Source organism: Meles meles, chromosome 20 (assembly GCF_922984935.1).
Source record: "Meles meles chromosome 20, mMelMel3.1 paternal haplotype, whole genome shotgun sequence".
Lineage (NCBI taxonomy): Eukaryota > Metazoa > Chordata > Mammalia > Carnivora > Mustelidae > Meles > Meles meles.
The window spans coordinates 44,366,868-44,385,369 of record NC_060085.1 but is presented as its reverse complement, the minus strand read 5'-3'; the positions used below and the strand labels follow the sequence as shown (position 1 = coordinate 44,385,369).

Here is an 18,502-nt window from a genome sequence, read left to right as displayed (position 1 = left end):
GTTAAGTTCAGAGAGATGGAATATTCAGGTAAGATAACTAGGACTGCAAACAGGACAGACACTTCTTTAGAACACCTGCCATTAGGGATGCTTTGAAAGGCCATCACTGAGTTCAAAGCTTGACTTCTGTTGTTTGTCAGAACCAGGTTTAAGATCTTCCCCTTACCACTAACTCACTGTGGGAATATAAGCACAGTGGAACTGTTTTGTCCAGTGCTTGGCTTACTAAATATATAATAGCTTTTATTAAAACTAATATTTATATTGATAACAATTGTTAGGACCTCTCAGTCAGCCAGACTTGCCAAACAGGAATGTCATAAATCCTGATGTTTGACTCAGCCAGATTTCATGTCTTTTTAAATGAAAGCAGTCAGATTACTTTCTAAAAGAACACTGAAAATGGTACAAAGATCAGAGAGCCTTCCAGAAGGCTAAGAGGCTGGCAGGGGCATTGCCCTCCAACACATTTGTTTACTTTTGATTACTTTTGCTTAAAACTGATGAAATAATTAAAATAAATACTTTATGTTCAAGGGATAGAACACTAGTCAGAGGAAGTCTAGTAGTTCTTATGGATGGAATTTCTGGGAGAATTAAACAAGGGTTACAAAATCTCCATTCACGAAAGAACCGATTTTTGCAAAACAACTCAATATGTATGTGAAAGTTGATTTTTCAACAACACAATTCTTGAAAAAGGGGGAAAACACTCTGCAGTGGACTTATGAAATCATGTCTGTAGATCTAGTCTCATCCTCATTTCCTGATGTCATGAGCAGAAATATTGCCTACGGGGATAGTCTTTCTGACAGGGGAGTATAGTTAAAAAGCCCATTACTTTGGATAATTCTCAAGCACATTTTTTCCTTGTTCTTTATTCCAGTGTTTTATATACGTATATGACAAGCCCTTAGTTATAGTTAAGCAAAGGCACAAATAGAGAAAATAGACTTAATTTTGCTGTTTCCACATGCGTTAGGCACATAGTAGGCCCAAGAAATATGCATTATTTGAATGTATAAATAAATATACTGAACAGCCATCTTCAAAATTGAAAATATAGATTAATATTTCCTCTGGCTTCAAGTACACCATACCAGAGCTGCCTCCTTGTATCACCTTGGGTTGACCCCTACAGTAATGCTTCTACTGGATTACCTATAGGCAATGTCCTAAATCTTATTTTGAGACTATGTTTCCTACTCACTCTGGTATAGAGGTTGGCAGCGTCTGTGTCCCCTGGAAGCTTGCTAGAAATGTAAACTATTGGGCCCTACTTTAGGTCTACTGAATCAGTACTTGTATTTAATGAGACCCACAGGTGATTTCTATGCACATTACTATTGGGAAAGCACTCATTAAATGATTAAGAAGGTGGGTTAAACCATCAGAATAACTGGCATCACATCCCAGCTTCACTGTTTTCTAGTGTCCCTGGACACATCTCACTTCCCTGATCCTCATTTTCTTCATCTATAAAATCAGGATTATAGTTTTGAGGACTAAACTATAGATTATTCTCTTTAACTAGTAAGTTTGGTGGGATTCACACATCTTGATGGTAATAATGGCTACAGTAACAGCAAACTGGGCACAGAGTCTGGGAGGCCTCCTTACAAATGTTATAGAAAAGGTCTGAGAAGTACCTAATGAATGTTAGCTATTATTCCTGAAATATGAGTAGACACCATAGGAAATCCAGTATTGTAAGTGTATGAGCACATTTGTGGGGGGAATGTCATTTACTGAATCACCCACTTTGCTCTTGATGAACGTTCACAGGAGAAACTTCTTTCAGGTTCTAGAGTGAGAGCAATTACGCTTACAGAACAATGACGTATTTTCATCCCACTAAAGATGTGAATGCTTCTTCGTCTTGGCCACTAGAAAGCTCAACTTGAAACTGGATATGACCTTATCCTATTAATTGTTATTCTTTTTACCCTCTTTGGGTTTTATTCTCCTTGAGCTTAGCCTATAGTTTGAGCCTCATTTTTTTCTTTATCCATTTCATCTACTACCAGACATCGAGACTTGCAGTACTTAATACAGTGTGGCGTTTGCACAATGGTAGACAAATATACAGACGAAAGAGAGAATAAAGAGAATAGAGAATCCATCACCAGTCCCAACCATACATACTTGATTTCTTTCAAATTAGGTATTATAGAACAGTGAAGAAAGATTGCCTTTTTAAAAAAGGGCTGCATTTTTAAATATGTCTGCTGACTCAGCTGGATCCCTATAGGAAAAAAATAATATATACTGAACCTATACTGAACCACTTTGCACCATGCAAACAAATAAATAATTTGCAGGTGTATTGCAATTTTAAATGTGAAGGATAAAACAATAAATTATAGAAAATAATATAGGAAAATATCTTCATGAATTCAGGGCAAGGGAACATTTCTTAAAATTTTACAAAAAGCATCATCACTTATAGGAAAAGATTGATAAATTGAACCTCATGGAATTTAAAATATTTCTGCTTACCAAAGACATAAGAGAGTTAAAAGGCAAGTCGCACAGTAGGAGAATCTATTTTCCTATAATAAAAGCAACAAAGTGCTCAGATCTAGAATCAGTCACTAAGAAAAGGAAGACAACTTTAGAAAATGGAAAAATGACTTAAATTTTGTTTTAAGATTTTATTTTTAAGTAATCTCTGCACTTAATGTAGGGCTAGAACTTTTCACCCCAAGATCAAGAGTAGCAAGCTCTACTGACAGAGACAGGCAACACCCCTAAAAAAATAATGTAAATTTTTTAACGCGGGGAAGGGGAAGGGACTTGCAGGTAGCCAATACACATTTAAAAAGTTGCTCAATTTCATTAGTTATCTGAAAAATAAATTAAACCAAAACGAGAAATACTTATATATGTTCCCAAAATGGTAAAATTTTTAAAAATTGGCAAATTAATAAGTTCAAAATGGATGAAAGACCTAAATGTGAGACAGGAAACCATCAAAATCTTAGAGGAGAACACAGGCAGCAATGTTTTGACCTCTGCTGTAGCAACTTCTTATTAGACACATCTCTGAGGCAAGGACAACAAAAGCAAATATGAACTCTTGGGACTTTATCAAGATTAGAAGCTTTTGCACAGCGAGGAAACAATCAACAAAACTAAAAGGCAAACAAACAAAAAAACAAACAAAAACCAACCTATGGAACGGGAGAAGATATAAACAAAGGACATATCAGATAAAGGGTTAGTATCTAAAATCTATAAAGAACTTATCAAACTCAGCTCCCCCAAAATAAGTAATCCAGTTAAGAAACAGGCAGAAGACAGGAACAGACATTTTTCCAAAGGAGACATTCAGATGGCTAACAGACACATGAAAAGATGGTCAACAGAACCCATCATCAGGGAAATACAAATCAAAACCACGATGAGATACCACCTCCCACTGGTCAGAACGGCTAAAATTAACCACACAGGGAACAGCAGGTATTGGTGAGGATGTGGAGGAAGGGGGATCCTCTTACACTGCTGGAAGGCAAACTGGTGCGGCCACTATGACAAACAGTATGGAGGTCCCTCAAAAAGTTAAAAATAGAACTACCCTATGGCCCAGCAATTACACTACTAGGTATTTACCCAAAGAAAATAAAAAATGCTGATTTGAAGCATTTTGAAACATGCTCCCCAATGTTTATAGCAGCATTATCAACAATAGCCAAACTACAGAACGAGCCCAAATGTCCACTGACAGATGAATGCATAAAGAAGATATGGTGTATACACACACACACACACACACACACACACACACACACACACAATTCAGCTATCAAAAATAATGAAATATTGCCATTTGCAACAATGGGGATAGAGTATATTATGCTAAGTAAAATAAGTCAGTCAGAGAAAGATAAATACCATTTGATTTCACTCATATGTGGAATTTAAGAAAAACAGATAAACTTAGGGGAAGGGGAAAAAAGAGAGGGAAACATACCATAAGAGACTCTTAAGGATAGAGAACAAACTGAGGGTTGTTGGAGGGGTGGGTGGGGAATGGGCTAAATGGGTGATGGTGTTGAGAAGGGCACTTGTGATGGGCACTAGGTGTTATATGCAAGCGATGAACCACTAAATTCTACTGAAACCAACAACTACACTATATCTTAACTAACTAGAATTAATAAAATAAAATAGGCTGTCAATAGCAAGTTTTGTCAAAGTATTGTTGATAGGAGGCTAAATTAATAAAATCACTATGGACAACAGCTGGCATTATCTTGTATAGTTGCAAACATGCATGCCCAAATGCCCTGTAATTCTACTCTACGTTATTTACAATAGTGAAATGTATGCACAATTGTACCAAAAGAATATTCATACTTATTCATCTTTGCCTCTTGAAACCATCCTGAGTTCCCTTAATAGCAGACGTCATGAGTAAACCAGAGTCTGTTTCTTTATTTATTTTTATTTATTTTTTTAAGATTTTATTTATTTGTTTGGCAGAGAGAGCGAGCGAGCGAGAGAGAGAGAGAGAGCGGGCACAAGAAGGGGGAGCAACAGAGAGAGAGGGAGAAGCAAGCTCTCCGCTGAGCAGGGAGCCCAATGTGTGGCTTGATCCCAAGACCCTGACATCACGACCTGAGCCAAAGGCAGGGGCTTAACTGACTGAGCCACCCAGGTGCCCCTGTAGTAAATTTATACAATAAAATATCATATAGTGATGGAAAGGAATGAACAGTGATAACCTACAACAACGTGGATGAGTGTCACAAACACTGCTGACTACAAAGCCAGACTGGAAGGAATGTATGTTGTATGATTTCATCCATATGAAATTGAAAAAGATAATCTTTAATTATCAATTACAAATAAGATGGTGGAGAGGAAGGAGGAAGAGTATAAACGAGAGGACATTCTGAGGTCTGGCAATATTCTGGGCCTAGTTTAGTCATGCTTTAATTGAACTGTGTATTTATGTGATTTTCTATATGGGGTATACCTCTTGGAAAATATAGTGTATAAATTAATACCTTAAAATATGATAAACATTTCCAGGAGTTGGCATCAAAACTTCTTTATTTTTATATTTACTTTTTAAAACACTTGATTCTAATTTGCTGTTAGGTAACATTGGATATATATTAATAATAAATCTCAAAAATTATTTCATCTGATTCTTTAACACAAAAATTTTGCTGTAATTCTCAACCCGTTTTATAAATCTTAGAAGCAAAATCTCTGTGGGCTATACGCATAACGCCCTCAAAGCCATTTGTCAAATAGCACAAGAGTAACAAATAAACATTTCAGCTTTGGGTTTCTTTCTTGGTTTTATAAATCAGAAACTCTCAGTTTTGATAGGATGAATACCTTATTTTATATACCTTATTTTTTATACCTTATTTTATATACCTTATTTTTTTTTAAAGATTTTATTTATTTATTTGACAGAGAGAGAGATCACAAGTAGGCAGAGAGGCAGGCAGAGAGAGAGGAGGAACAGTCTCCCTGCTGAGCAGAGAGCCCGACGCGGGGCTCGATCCCAGGACCCTGAGATCATGACCTGAGCCAAAGGCAGCGGCTTAATCCACTGAGCCACCCAGGCACCCCTATACACCTTATTTTTTAACATTTCCCTCTCCTATCCCAACTCAGTCTGGCAGCTTAAATGTGCAATTTTATTCAACTGGGCCAAAAAAGACTAGGTCCTACTAAATATAAGTAGAGGTGGAAGGTGGGAGGAGGCCTGAATTTTGAGAATATCATTTCTGATAAGGTACATAAATAGATGTCCAGCAGTGACGGGGAAGAAAAAAGGGCTAAACATTAGATAATCTGCTTCCCTGTTGATTTTAAAAATATAATAGTGGCTTGCTGTAATTCAGCCATGTCACTGCTCCAAGTCCCCTTGTTTAAGACATGAATGTTTTTAAAAGCAAAGATGAAGTTTTCTCCTTGATATATCAATTGGTGGTTATTATTACATTAAGACAAATTCAGAATGTTTATTTCATTAAACCATTATGTAGTGCTATTTCCCAAATGAAAATGAAAAACCAATACTAATTTATCAACTTTCTTTTGAGAAATTAAAGAAAATTTATGTATTTTCTCACTTTGTTTAGCTATTTCTTTTCTAATATTAAAAAAAAAGGTTAAAAGCCATCTAGCATTTTCATTTATAATTAGATATGCATTACCCACTTAACACATACTTCACAATTATCAGAGACTTTACAATTTCCAAATGAGTTTTTAAGTGTTATTTTTAAAGCTTCTTTTCCTGGTCTTAATTTCTTTTTCAGATATAAATGTACTTTATCACCATATCATCAGGATCGTGTCTGGTTTTGCATTTCTTATGTATCAAAAAATTTTAAGGACATTTTAAGCTGATCAAAGACGTCTAATATTAAGGCTTTTACCTGGATACCTTTTCTGTTGTGCTGTGACTGTGGTTTTTATTCATGTGCATTCCTTTTTACTTTTCTATTTAAAAATATATGTTTAAAAATTATTTTGAGACGGAGATATGAGAAATTCTGGTCTTTTGTAGTTTAGGTGACCTTGGACAAGTAACAGAGTTTCCCTACCTTGAATTTCTCCATCTGTAAGACACAGTTTAGAATAGCTTACAAGTATAGAATAAAGATGAATGGCATTGTAGATATAAAATCCTTTGCATTCCTCGGAAAAAAAAATTATGATTGTAAATGCCTATATTTTTAGCCCCTTAAGATGAATTATTATGCATTTTAACCTTGAGTTCTCTAAAATCATCCCTCTGATGTGGAGCAAGAATTCTTTCAACCCATGTTACAAGTGTGAAAACTTAGATTTGGAGCATCCCTAAATATGTGTAGTGTGGTTTTAATAATATTAGTAATATCATTAATATATCAGACTAATATTTTTATAGGAAAAGTGGCATTTTCAAACTACATTTTATAAACAACTTCAAAATCCTTGACTTTGTTCAAAATAATTCCATTGTTCTGGGGATAAAGACTGATGTCCCAACCATCTATTACATGATGGTTGCATAGCCAGGTCTCCACTGAACAATCCATTAACAACTCAGAGCCACCCTTACCCTCTCTCTATGTTAATAAGTATTTGTCCTGATATCAGTGCTAAATGAAGTAATGTTAACACCCCATTTTATGCATGAATTAACACTTGTGCACAATGTCACACTGACTGGAGAATATTCTTCAAATACAGGCAGTTTGTCTTTGGTGCCTCTGCCTAAAAGCATCACGGTATGATGGATTTTTGCATGTTTCTTTGGCATTTCATCATTTCACTCAATTATCCCATTGTTTAAATTGGGCTTGGATATAAAAGGCCTCCAAAATTTGGATGTACCTGCCTCCAAATTATTTTTCAGCCTTTTCCTCGAAAACTAGTCATTTAATAAAGATGGCCTTTTGCACTTCTCTTATCATGCCTAGTCTTCTGGCAGTATATTTTCTTCAGTATTTGGGCTCACTCACACACCTGCATTTCCTCTTGGATTTGCTTTCAACCTGTATGTTCTTCCATGTACTTGTGTCAGGAATACAAACTAATATTTCATGGCTTAATTCAAGCCACATGGCCTTTGAAAGACTTCTATTGCCCCTTTCCCAATTCAGGCAAACCTTACTATTCCCTGCTTTAGGCTGCACTATAGGTTAAATCTACTTCTCTCACTTCAGCTGGTATTTTTTTTAAGGGGGTTCAGTAGGCAGCAGGGATGTGGACTTTACATTCTGACTGCATGGGATTATATATATATATATATATACACATATATGTGTGTGTGTGTGTGTATATATATGTATATATTTTTTAAAGATTTTATTTATTTATTTGACAGACAGAGATCACAAGTAGGCAGAGAGGCAGAGAGAGAGAAAGGGAAGCAGGCTCTCCGCTGAGCAGAGAGACCTCGATGCGGGGCTCGATCCCAGGACGCTGGGATCATGACTTGTGCCGAAGGCAGAGGCTTTAACCCACTGAGCCACCCAGGCGCCCCCTGACTGCATGGGTGTAAATTCTGACTCTGCCACTTAACTATTTGTGTGATATAGGGTGAGTTACTTAATTCCTCTATGCCTCAGTCTACTCATTTGAAAATAACCTCATTGGGTTATTGTGAGGCTCACTGGAGTTAATTTATGTAAAGAGTAGAACAATTCCTGCTCTATAATACGTGCTATAAAAATGTTAGCAATTTCTTTCCTTCTTTCTTTCTTTCTTTTTTTTTTTTTTTTTTTAACTGTGCTTAAGGTTTCAGCTATCTGCTCTGTAAAGACAGGGAATAGCTGTTTCTTATCTATCATTTAATCTTTGGGCCCTAGCACAGGGCTAGATGCATATAAATAAGGTGTTTTCTGCGTGGTTGGTGGATGAATAAATGAGTGGTCAGTTAGGAGGTTCCAGTGTAGCTATCTTTCCCTCTGCAATAATGGGACAACCTTATTTGAAATGGTACCTGTGATTAAATATTAAATAGTGCGCAACCAAAAACTTCTATTCATGAGTAAGTTTTACCCCAAATGTTTATCTGTTCATTAGTAGAGCTGTACTATTACAAGAATCTCAAAAAAAAAAAAACAAAAAACAAAAACAAAAACAAAAAACCCAGCTGAGTGAAATCATGGGTTTATTTCAAAACACCTATCTTTTTTTTCTCAAGGCTGACATTTTAAACAGCAATGACAGACTCAACGTTCTCTCACACAAGTACAGAGTAATTCATTAACATACATATGAAAGGAAGAAGTCTACATTCAACCTTTACTACCAAAGTCCTTGAGAAATAAAAGAAATTCAAAGCAGCTACAAGTGTAGCTTGTAAAAAGTCAAACTGGTTTTATCATTCAAGAACACCAGGTTGGTAGCAGGAGCTTTTGGTAACTAGACACCTGCTGAATTTGCTTTAGGGTTGAGGTTGGGGGAAGAAGAGCTTAAAATAGAAATTTACCTGACAATCTGAAATGACAGAATCTTATGTAGAAGAACTAAAGGGGACTTTTGTAATCAAATTATTCAAAACATACCTTTTATAAGTCCACAGGGATGAATGTCTTGTCTGGGTAACATAGCTGGTTAAGGACAGATTTGATTTAGGAATACATTTTATAATAGATAGTTTTGTATATATGGGCTGCATTTTAGCATGGTTTCATGGTGGGATGAATCAGGATGAGGCAGAGTGTTACAGTCTGAGCCTAAAATAAACTCTGAGGGTGTTTTTGAATTGCTGAACATCAGGATAAAAGTTACAAACAAAAGCCATCAATTATCTAGTGGTATGTACCTACAGAGTCTTTCCCAGGGACAGGTTGGGTTCTGAAAGGCTGTTCATAGTTCATTTGTTCTGAAGGTCAAAGTGACACTATGCAATTGACTGCCAACCAGTAGGAAGCAGAGTGGTTGATACAATTTTATTTTGATGTATAGCTTTGTTCTTACTATAGAAATTCATAAGAGTAGGGCTTCTGGACCTAATTTTTTTTAATCAATAATTACATCAAATATCTTATATTAAATGTTTAGTGTCTGTCTTACTTTGGGTCCCTTAGAAGCAGAGCCTGAGGTAGACATTCAAGTATGTGATTTAGGGGGCAAGCACTCCCATGAGAAAGGGAGGGAGGGAAGCAGAAGAGAGCCTGGGAAGGAGCTAAGCAAGAAGGGGTTGGTTCTCAGCTCTTGTCTGGCTTCAGCCTGATCCCATAGGGAGTCTGGGGTATAAACTCTAGACCAGGTGCAGCTGTGGTCATTAAAAGCTGAGGATGGGCACACTGTCCATTAAATAGGATCTGGACAGGGTTTCAATAGCATCTACCACCAGGCTTATTGTGAAGCTAACTGTCCTGAAGATACGGCTTAATATTTAGGTAATTACTATGCCAATGGCAAATTCAATTAAAAAAAAAGCAGCACACGGGTTTTGTGTGGGGACTGTTTGGAAAGGATACCTTAACATGACAGGCATGCCCTCAGGAATCTCAACTTTTATACCCAAGTTTCATTTGGTTCTCTAACAATGGACCTCTAAAAAGCTCCAATCTCAGTGAGCCTCAAGCTTTTAATCTGTAAAATAGGAAAAACAATAGCATCTATCTGCTATGCTGGTTGCCTGGCTCAAGAAAGTTAACATATGTCAAAGCACCTAAAAGTCTTGAAAACAAGAGAAGAAGGAACTAGTCCAGAGGAAGTTTTAAAATGTAAGTTAAAGATTTTTCTATGAGTAACTATAGCATTGTGAAATATATACATGTTTGGCCAAATTGAGGGAGGTAATTAAAAGTAGCAAGAAGAGGGGCGCCTGGGTGGCTCAGTGGTTAAAGCCGCTGCCTTCGGCTCAGGTCATGATCTCAGGGTCCTGGGATCGAGTCCCGCATCGGGCTCTCTGCTCAGCGGCAAGCCTGCTTCCCTCTCTCTCTGCCTGCCTCTCTGCCTACTTGTGATCTCTCTCTGTCAAATAAGTAAATAAAAAAAAAAAAAAAATCTTTAAAAAAAAAAAAAGTAGCAAGAAGAAAAAAAAAAAAGTAGCAAGAAGAATTAGAGCTATCATTTCACAAATGTCTATAAATCACCAGGGCTTTGCAATCCAGGTCAGTATCTTGTGGCTGAAGCTGTAATTTCTACTGTATACATTTTAGAACAGAGGCTTACTATTGTTCAGAGGTGGCCTGATTTTACCACTAGATATTTGACAGAGATAGAATTTGAACTCAGATCTGTCTGTATCAAAAATCTTAGTATTCAACACCATTGTTATACAACCTACCAAAATCCTTTTGTACCAAAATGGGCATTGTTAGAAATTTATGAAGGTGGTGGTGAGAAATTCAAATTAAACTGAAGATACAGGTCTTAATACCTTAGGAACTTTCAATTTGGCTAGAGACTAGCATTCAGACTCTATTTGCTATGTAAAAAGAATCAGAACAGATACTAATAAGAAAAGCTTCTCTTTTTCTTTTCTTCTTTTAAGAATTATGATGGAGAAAAAATTCCACTGAATTCTGATGATATTATTTTAAAAATAGTAATAAAAGACACCTAACATAAAATTTACCATTTTAATCATTTTAAAGTGTACAATTTAGTGGAACTGAACACTCAGATTGTGTAATCATTACCACCATTCATCTCCAGAACTTTTCATCATCTCAAACTAAAACTCTGTATTAATTAAACGCTAACTCCGGATTCTTCCCTCCACCCAGTCCCTAGCAGTCACCGCTCTGCCATCTGTCTCTATGAATTTGCTTTTCTAGTTATATCAGATAAGTGAAATCATATAATATTTGTCCTTTTGTTTCTGGCTTGTTTCATTTAGCAGGATGTTGTGAAGTTTCATACACGTTGTATCAGACTTTTATTCCTTTTTATTAAAGTTGGATAATATTCTATTCCAAACACACACACACACACACACCCATACACACTACATTTTCTTTATTTATGTTGACAGACATTGGGTTGTTTCTACCTTTTAATTATTGAGAATAATGCTGCTGTAAATATGGGTATACAAATATCTGTATGAGTCCTGCCTCTAATTCTTTGAGGTACATATACAGAAGTGGAATTGCTGTGATATGCGGTAATTCTGTTAAATTTTTTTGTGAGGAACTGTTATACTGTCTTTCACAATAGCTCTACCATTTTTACATTCCAACTACCAAAGCACAAGCATTCCAATTTTTCCACATCCTTGCAAATATTTGTTATTTTTCCAGTGAGTGTTTGTGTTTTAATAACAGCCATCATAATCGGTGTGAAGCAGTATCTTTTGGTTCAGATTTACATTTTCATAATGGCTAGTGACGTTGAGTGTGTTTTCATAGGAAAACTTATTCTTGACCAGGTATGTCCCTTCTACCATTTTTTCTCTTGTTTCTCTCTCTCTCTCTCTTCCCTTTCTCTCTTTCTTTAAGAATAAACATTTCTCAAATTGTCTATAGATTTATATGTGGATACAAATGTAATTTCTTTGTACAAAATTACAGAAAATCTATATTGCAAAAATAATACCTTATATTTTAAAATGAGATTAGAACAAATGATTTGTAAATAGAGGCTCCTGGGCCATAAGTTACCAACATTTTTTTGATTCATTTCTAAGATCCTCATGTAAACCACCTTGAGGAAAACTGCAGAGAGCTATACAACACTGGTTGGCAAAGTTAAATCTGGCATTTTCACCTTTTCTAAAGCTGTACTTTACTACGTAGAATGAACAACTGACTTAAGTGAGTTCACAGGGTACTTACAAGACACAGGAGATGGAGGGAAATAATTCTAAATTACTAAAATGTGCTGGTTATGCTTAGGGTGGTTCAAATGAAGAGAAATAATTACACTCAAGTAAATCTCTCCCTTGACCCAGCAGGAAACATTTCAGGCATATTGGCACCACAACATGTTCTGGACAGAGAGAGAGGATGGTGTGGTTCTTGTTTTTGTTTCCCTAAATTTCAGACGTGGAACATAAAACTTCCTTCCTTAAGTTTGCAGAAGAAACATCAGTTAATGAATATAGACTAGAACTGATTTCTCCCACTCATTCAAGTAAAAGTATATAATTTCTTCTTAATATAAATTTTTTCTTTTTTTTTTAGCAAACATATTGTAACATAGAGAGGCTTCTAGTTACATGTATTTTTTTTTTTTGAAGATTGACTTATTTATTTGAGAGAGAGAAAGAAAGCACAACTGGGAGGGGCAGAAGGAAAGAGAGAGAGAACCTCAAACAGACTGCATGCTGAGTGCAGAGCCCAATGCCGAGCTCTATCTCATGACCCTGAGATCATGACCCCAGCCAAAACCAAGAGTTGAACATTTAACTGCTACCCAAGTGCCCCTAGTTACATATATTTTTTAAAACAGAAGAAGAGTAAGAAATAATAATGTAGGGAATTTAAAAATACATTTTTCTTTAAAAGGGGGAAGGAGAAGAGGAAATCTATGGTTTTGTTAAGCACAGCGCATTAACTTCAGGTACAGGTATTCAGTTATTGTCATGAAGAGATAGAATCCATAGCTCTAGAAACACGCAAGGTAAAACAAATAATTGTGCTGTATGGATTTTCCTCTACCAGAAAGTCAAATTTATCCTATGGAATCTGATCCAAGTCATGTGTATGTTCTAGAGTCATATCCTATTCAAGCAGGAGAAATAATCACTGTGGCGGGATCATTCAAAGTGTCTGCAGCAATTATTTATTTCTACAATATAAGTTTCTGATCAGCATTTTATTCTCTTTTATTTTTCCAACTAATGATCTTGGGCAAAATGCAGAAATCAAGTTTTGTGATTACCTTTATCTTAAGTTTCAAAATCACCACCAGCCTTTGTTCACATTCCACTTAGCTCCATAAACTTGTATGTTAACTTTCTATTTCCACATATATAAACACATTCAGATACATTTAGCAATGCATGTGTGTACACACATGTGTGTCTGTGTATATATGACCACATACATATATATACGTGTGTGCATATACCTATATAATGCTTGTGTGTAAAAGGCGAAAGATTTATGCGATCTGAAGAGAAACCAGAGTATAATGCTTGTGTGTATATACATATAACTGAACACACACATGCACACACATGAGCATACACACACACACACACATATTCCAGAAATAAGACCATTCCTAAAATGGCCAACATAAGGGGAACTGTATGTGAAGCAAGGGATCTTTGGAACACAAGACCTGCAATGGGAGACAAACTTAATGATTAATTCGTGTATCTACTGATGACTACAGTAGTTCTGCAAGATAGGATCTGGATATGTATTTTATTAATAGAATTTCAAAACAATTCCTTTTTCAAAGTAACAGCAGAATATGCCTTTCCATGAGCACCCAAAGGGTTAGCTGCTAACTCTTTGGCCTCCTGATATATCCTCTCAGGTGGGTGGGATGGAGGAGGGGTTGGGGGAGGAGGTGTGAAGAGAGAAATTGAAAAAAAAGAAAAAGAGAAAAATTCAAGGCTTCTCTCCCGTCTACATCAACAGATATAATTACTTTCAATCAAGGCTATTCCTGGATCCAATATGAAACATTTCAGTCCCTAGAAACACTACACATAAAGGATATAAGAAGCAATATGTCTATTGTTCATCTGCTAATACCCTCAAATGTCACCAAGGTAATTACCTGGATGACATTTATGTGATGCAGCTGGACATTGTTACAGTTAATATAAAGCCTGCCTTTGGCAACCACTTTATTTCCACCTACATCAAACTGTGGGTGCATAATCACTTTTCCTGGGAGAATACCCACCTCCCCCAAAAGACATCTCTACCCTTAGCTTTTTCTTCCCGTGCTCTGAACACTAATATATAATGCAAAAGAAGAAGAAGAAGAAGAAGAAAGAAAGAAAGAAAAATAGTAATATGTCATATATCTTTTCCTTAATATTTATATCTGGAACTTTTAGAGATGTTTCTAAACATAATTTATAAAATATAATAACACTGATATTTCCTTCTTTTTTTAAAGAGGATTTTGACTATCCCCAAGAGTCTGAATTCACAAAATGCAGTTAAAACTTTTTACCTCCATAAATCAATCACTCTCAAAGAACAGATGATTAGGAAAGCCAGATTTTTCCCCTAATATGAATATAAAAAATATTGTATTAAAAATACACAGGGATTAGATTTCCCCCCACAAACTCACATGCAAATTGGAGCTTTGCCTTCCGACTCAGAATCGTCCCCAGAGCGTTGGTGGCCAGGCACTGGTACATGCCAATATCTTGATCTGTATGGGGGCTACTGATTGCCAAACTGCCTCCATTCAACCTGTGGTGATAACTCATGGTAAAATCAATATCTGTACCATTTCGTTTCCACCTTCAAGGGAAAAAAATTAAGTCATGTTATAATATACAGAGTTGACCACTCCTAATCTTAAAAAACATGTGGTTGTGACTACTAGAACCATTTACATATGTGTGTATATATTTAATTGCTAGGACTATTTAAAACAACAACAAACAACAAACATGGCTACACATGGAGACAATTCTTCAGTTTCACTAAAGATGATTGTCTTCAGGAGCTTAGTGGTATTAATAATTAGGTTACTTGAAAGATCTTCCACTCTTTATGAATTACAAACATTCACTAAGTGTGTACAAACAGGCAATATAACTCTTGACATGAGAAGTAAAACTGAAAGATTCAGTGAATAATACTGGCCATTCTATTACTTCAGTGACTCGTCAAATAACACACACCATACCTGAACCTCCACAACTGATACTAAAAAAATTGGACATTGAAAATGATTTAGAGATAGAAATCCAAGAAGCATTTATTAAAAATGGGAAGAAGAAAGCCAGCAAAGATTTCCCAACGCCAATTTGAGGTTGATAACAAAACAATAATAACCTATTTTAGAACATGATTGTCTCTGTTCATCTCTTACTTAGAAAATTAATCACGCTGAATATATTTCAACAGTACTTAGAAATGCCAACCTAAAATTGTACTTTAACAAAACAAATGCAATTTGGGAGGTTTTTATTTTAGGCAGCAAAAAAGTCTCTTGGCGTACCTATTAGTCAACAATCCTTTAGTACATGAATTAAGTAGCAGAAGGGTCTTAGAGTTATATTTATTTTTGAAGAGCTGTAAGATGTTTTATCAAATTCCATTTGGTCATTTTAAGATGAATGAATACCCAGTAATTTTCTCTAACCAAACCTACTTCCCCGACCTTTCACCCTCTAACTTTCAGAAAAACAAATGAAAGGCTTTACCTTATAGAACATAGCTAATTTCCAAACTATGTGTTTTCAGAATCTATGCCAGCTTTGCTGTGATTTTTTTCCCTTTCATGCTAAGATCATATTAAAAATATTTTGATGAGGGTGGCTAACTATACAAAAGAAATTATATCTTACAATATTGTTTTGAATGTCATTGACTTAAGAACATCTTGAAAAATCCAATGTAGAGAGTATGGCAAATGTCTACCATAGTAGAAAAGAAATACAAACTTAGGTAATTCTCCACCCTATCAAAGATGAGAAGTGACTGACCAAATATCAGATCAATCAGAGGTTTTCAATCAACTTTAAAATTCTTTAGCCAAATCTTATGTACCTCAATTTCTGTTTAATAAAGAGAAATTGAAAAACAACAGCCAAAACCAGTGCATTTCATTTGCCTGAACTTTGTCAAATATTTTTTCTAGAGAAATCTGTACAGTCTTTTTGTTCTCAGTGTTAGGAGGAAAAAAAAAAATAGAGACATTTTCTTTTTTAAGCCTATCCCAAGACTCTAATATTCTTCTCACCAGCTCCATAATGCTGTCTTTCACAATTTGCTTACAGGGCATGAACTTTGGACCTCCATGTTCCCTTTCATTTTCAAAGCAAAGGATATACCACACTTAGTTTGCCAGCTCTCTTTAATTTTGGAATCAATCGCTGAAATAACTGCTGTCATCATTACATGCTCCTAATTAAGCTTGGTAATTGTTTTTCAACACAAATTCAAAGTTGTTGGCTTAGCTGCAGCAAATGAATTTTTCACAGTATCCCCATAATCGTTCTAATCACTATGGTACAATAATTATTAAACTGTGCATATAGATCAGGGGTTCAGCCCCTGGTGTGGGCTTTGTCCTAATTAATATGTTTAAATCAATGGAGAAATAGTATTAATGAATTCAAGTGATTGTCATAAACACGTTACTGATAGGATTGCATACCCAGGAGAATTTTCCTACAATGCAAAGTAGGAAATATGCTTTAAATGATTATTTTCAGCATCTACATTAATATCATATTAATTCCAGGAAACATAATGAATTTGAACTAAAATCTTGACCTTTTTCTGGAGAACCTCCTTCAATATTAAGTAGTTAAGCCCTGTATCAAGAATATAATGGCTGGAGGCTATGTTTGTTGTTATTAGATGATGTGTGTGTGTGTGTGTGTGTGTGTGTATGTGTGTGTTTCAGAACTAAGCCTTGTTTTAGAATTATACTGAGTGCTTGTTAAAAGTGCTTATTTCTGAGCCCATCCCTAAACTTATGAAGGAGACATCCAAAAATCTAAATTTGCAACAGTCTCTCTGGGTGATTGTAATGTGCACTAAATTTGACCTCACATGCCTTGTGAAAGGAGTCCTTGGCCTAGCTTTGACATTCCCTTCCTATGTATCCCTGGATGAGTCATCTAATTTCTCCAGAAGTCATAGCTACCAATTTTAAATTTGCACAATAATATACATCCTGCTTTTTATCCCTTGGGGTTGTTAAGAAGATGAAGGGAGGAAATGAATGAAAAGAATAGAAGGGCAGAGTGACTACTGCTATGACTTTTAGTCAAAGATGCCCAGACCTTCTGAGACTTAAGAATGTCTTCATGACTTAGGTAGAGCAGACTAAATTAGAGAAAGGAACTCCCTGTGCTGATCAGGTCAAGAAGAGACCTGTCAGAAATCTGCTATGACATTCAAAGACTTCCTTCTGATAGAATATATCCAGCACAGAAATCAATTATGCATGTGTTGCTACATTTTCCAAAATAAAATAAATATTCTGAGCTGGAATAAGCTCACTGCCATCTGATTATATTAGACTTTTAAGTAGAAGCAATCCCACCCATGTACTACCTTTGGGTAGCCCATTTTCCTTCCCTTTGCAAAGCTTCCTCTTTAATTCTCATGTGTTACCTGGTCTTTAAAAAAAATTAGGAGCAATTCTTTCCATCAAAAGATTTGTTCACACTTGCCTCCCATTTCTATATCTTTCACACTTGCACTAAAATCCTGTTTCTGAATGTGTTCACTCCACTGGAAGTAAGTGACTGGAAGACAAGTTGCTTTCGAACTATTTCCAAAGGTACGCTTTAGATATTGCTTCTTTTCCCTCATGATATTTCTTTTCTTAAGGAGAAATTACTAAAAGAAGGAAAACATGTGGGGGTGGAGGGATGGGGAAACTGGGTGCTAGACATTAACGAGGGTATGTGATGTAATGAGCACTGGGTATTATATAAGACTGATGAATCACAGAACTGTGCCTCTGAAACCAATAATACATTATATGTTAATTAAAATAATAAATAAATAAATACATAAACTTCATGAGGATGGGGGAAAAATAATAAAAACAAAGTAGAAAAAATTAAAAAAGAGGCCTATGGATCTCTGCCAGCCAGCAGCAGACTATTTATTTTATCCACTTAACCACTGACCACCTTTTCTCACTTAGTTGAACTGATGTTTTGATTCTGATTCTGATTTTGTCCCTCTCTGTGAGACTGTGAAACTTGGTATTGAGTTCTTTCCAGCCACACAATCTTCCTTGCTATTTTTTGGACATTGTGATAACCTAATTTAAAAATTGATTTGGGGATGCGTGGGTGGCTCAGTTGGTTAAATGTCTGCTTTCATCTCAGGTCATGATCCCAGGGTCTTGGGATCGAGCCTTGCACTGGGCTCCTTGCTCAGCGGGTAGCCTGTTTCTCCCTCTGCTT

General features: G+C 35.9%; 1 protein-coding gene across 1 annotated transcript in view; it reads right to left on the bottom strand.

The window, feature by feature from the left end:
• The window catches only part of CNTN6 (contactin 6), a 287,198-nt gene that overhangs the window by 165,056 nt on the left and 103,640 nt on the right, over nt 1-18,502 (bottom strand). The window contains 1 exon segment of the mRNA XM_045991202.1: nt 14,686-14,861. Within this exon segment, the coding sequence (XP_045847158.1) occupies nt 14,686-14,861 (176 nt within the window).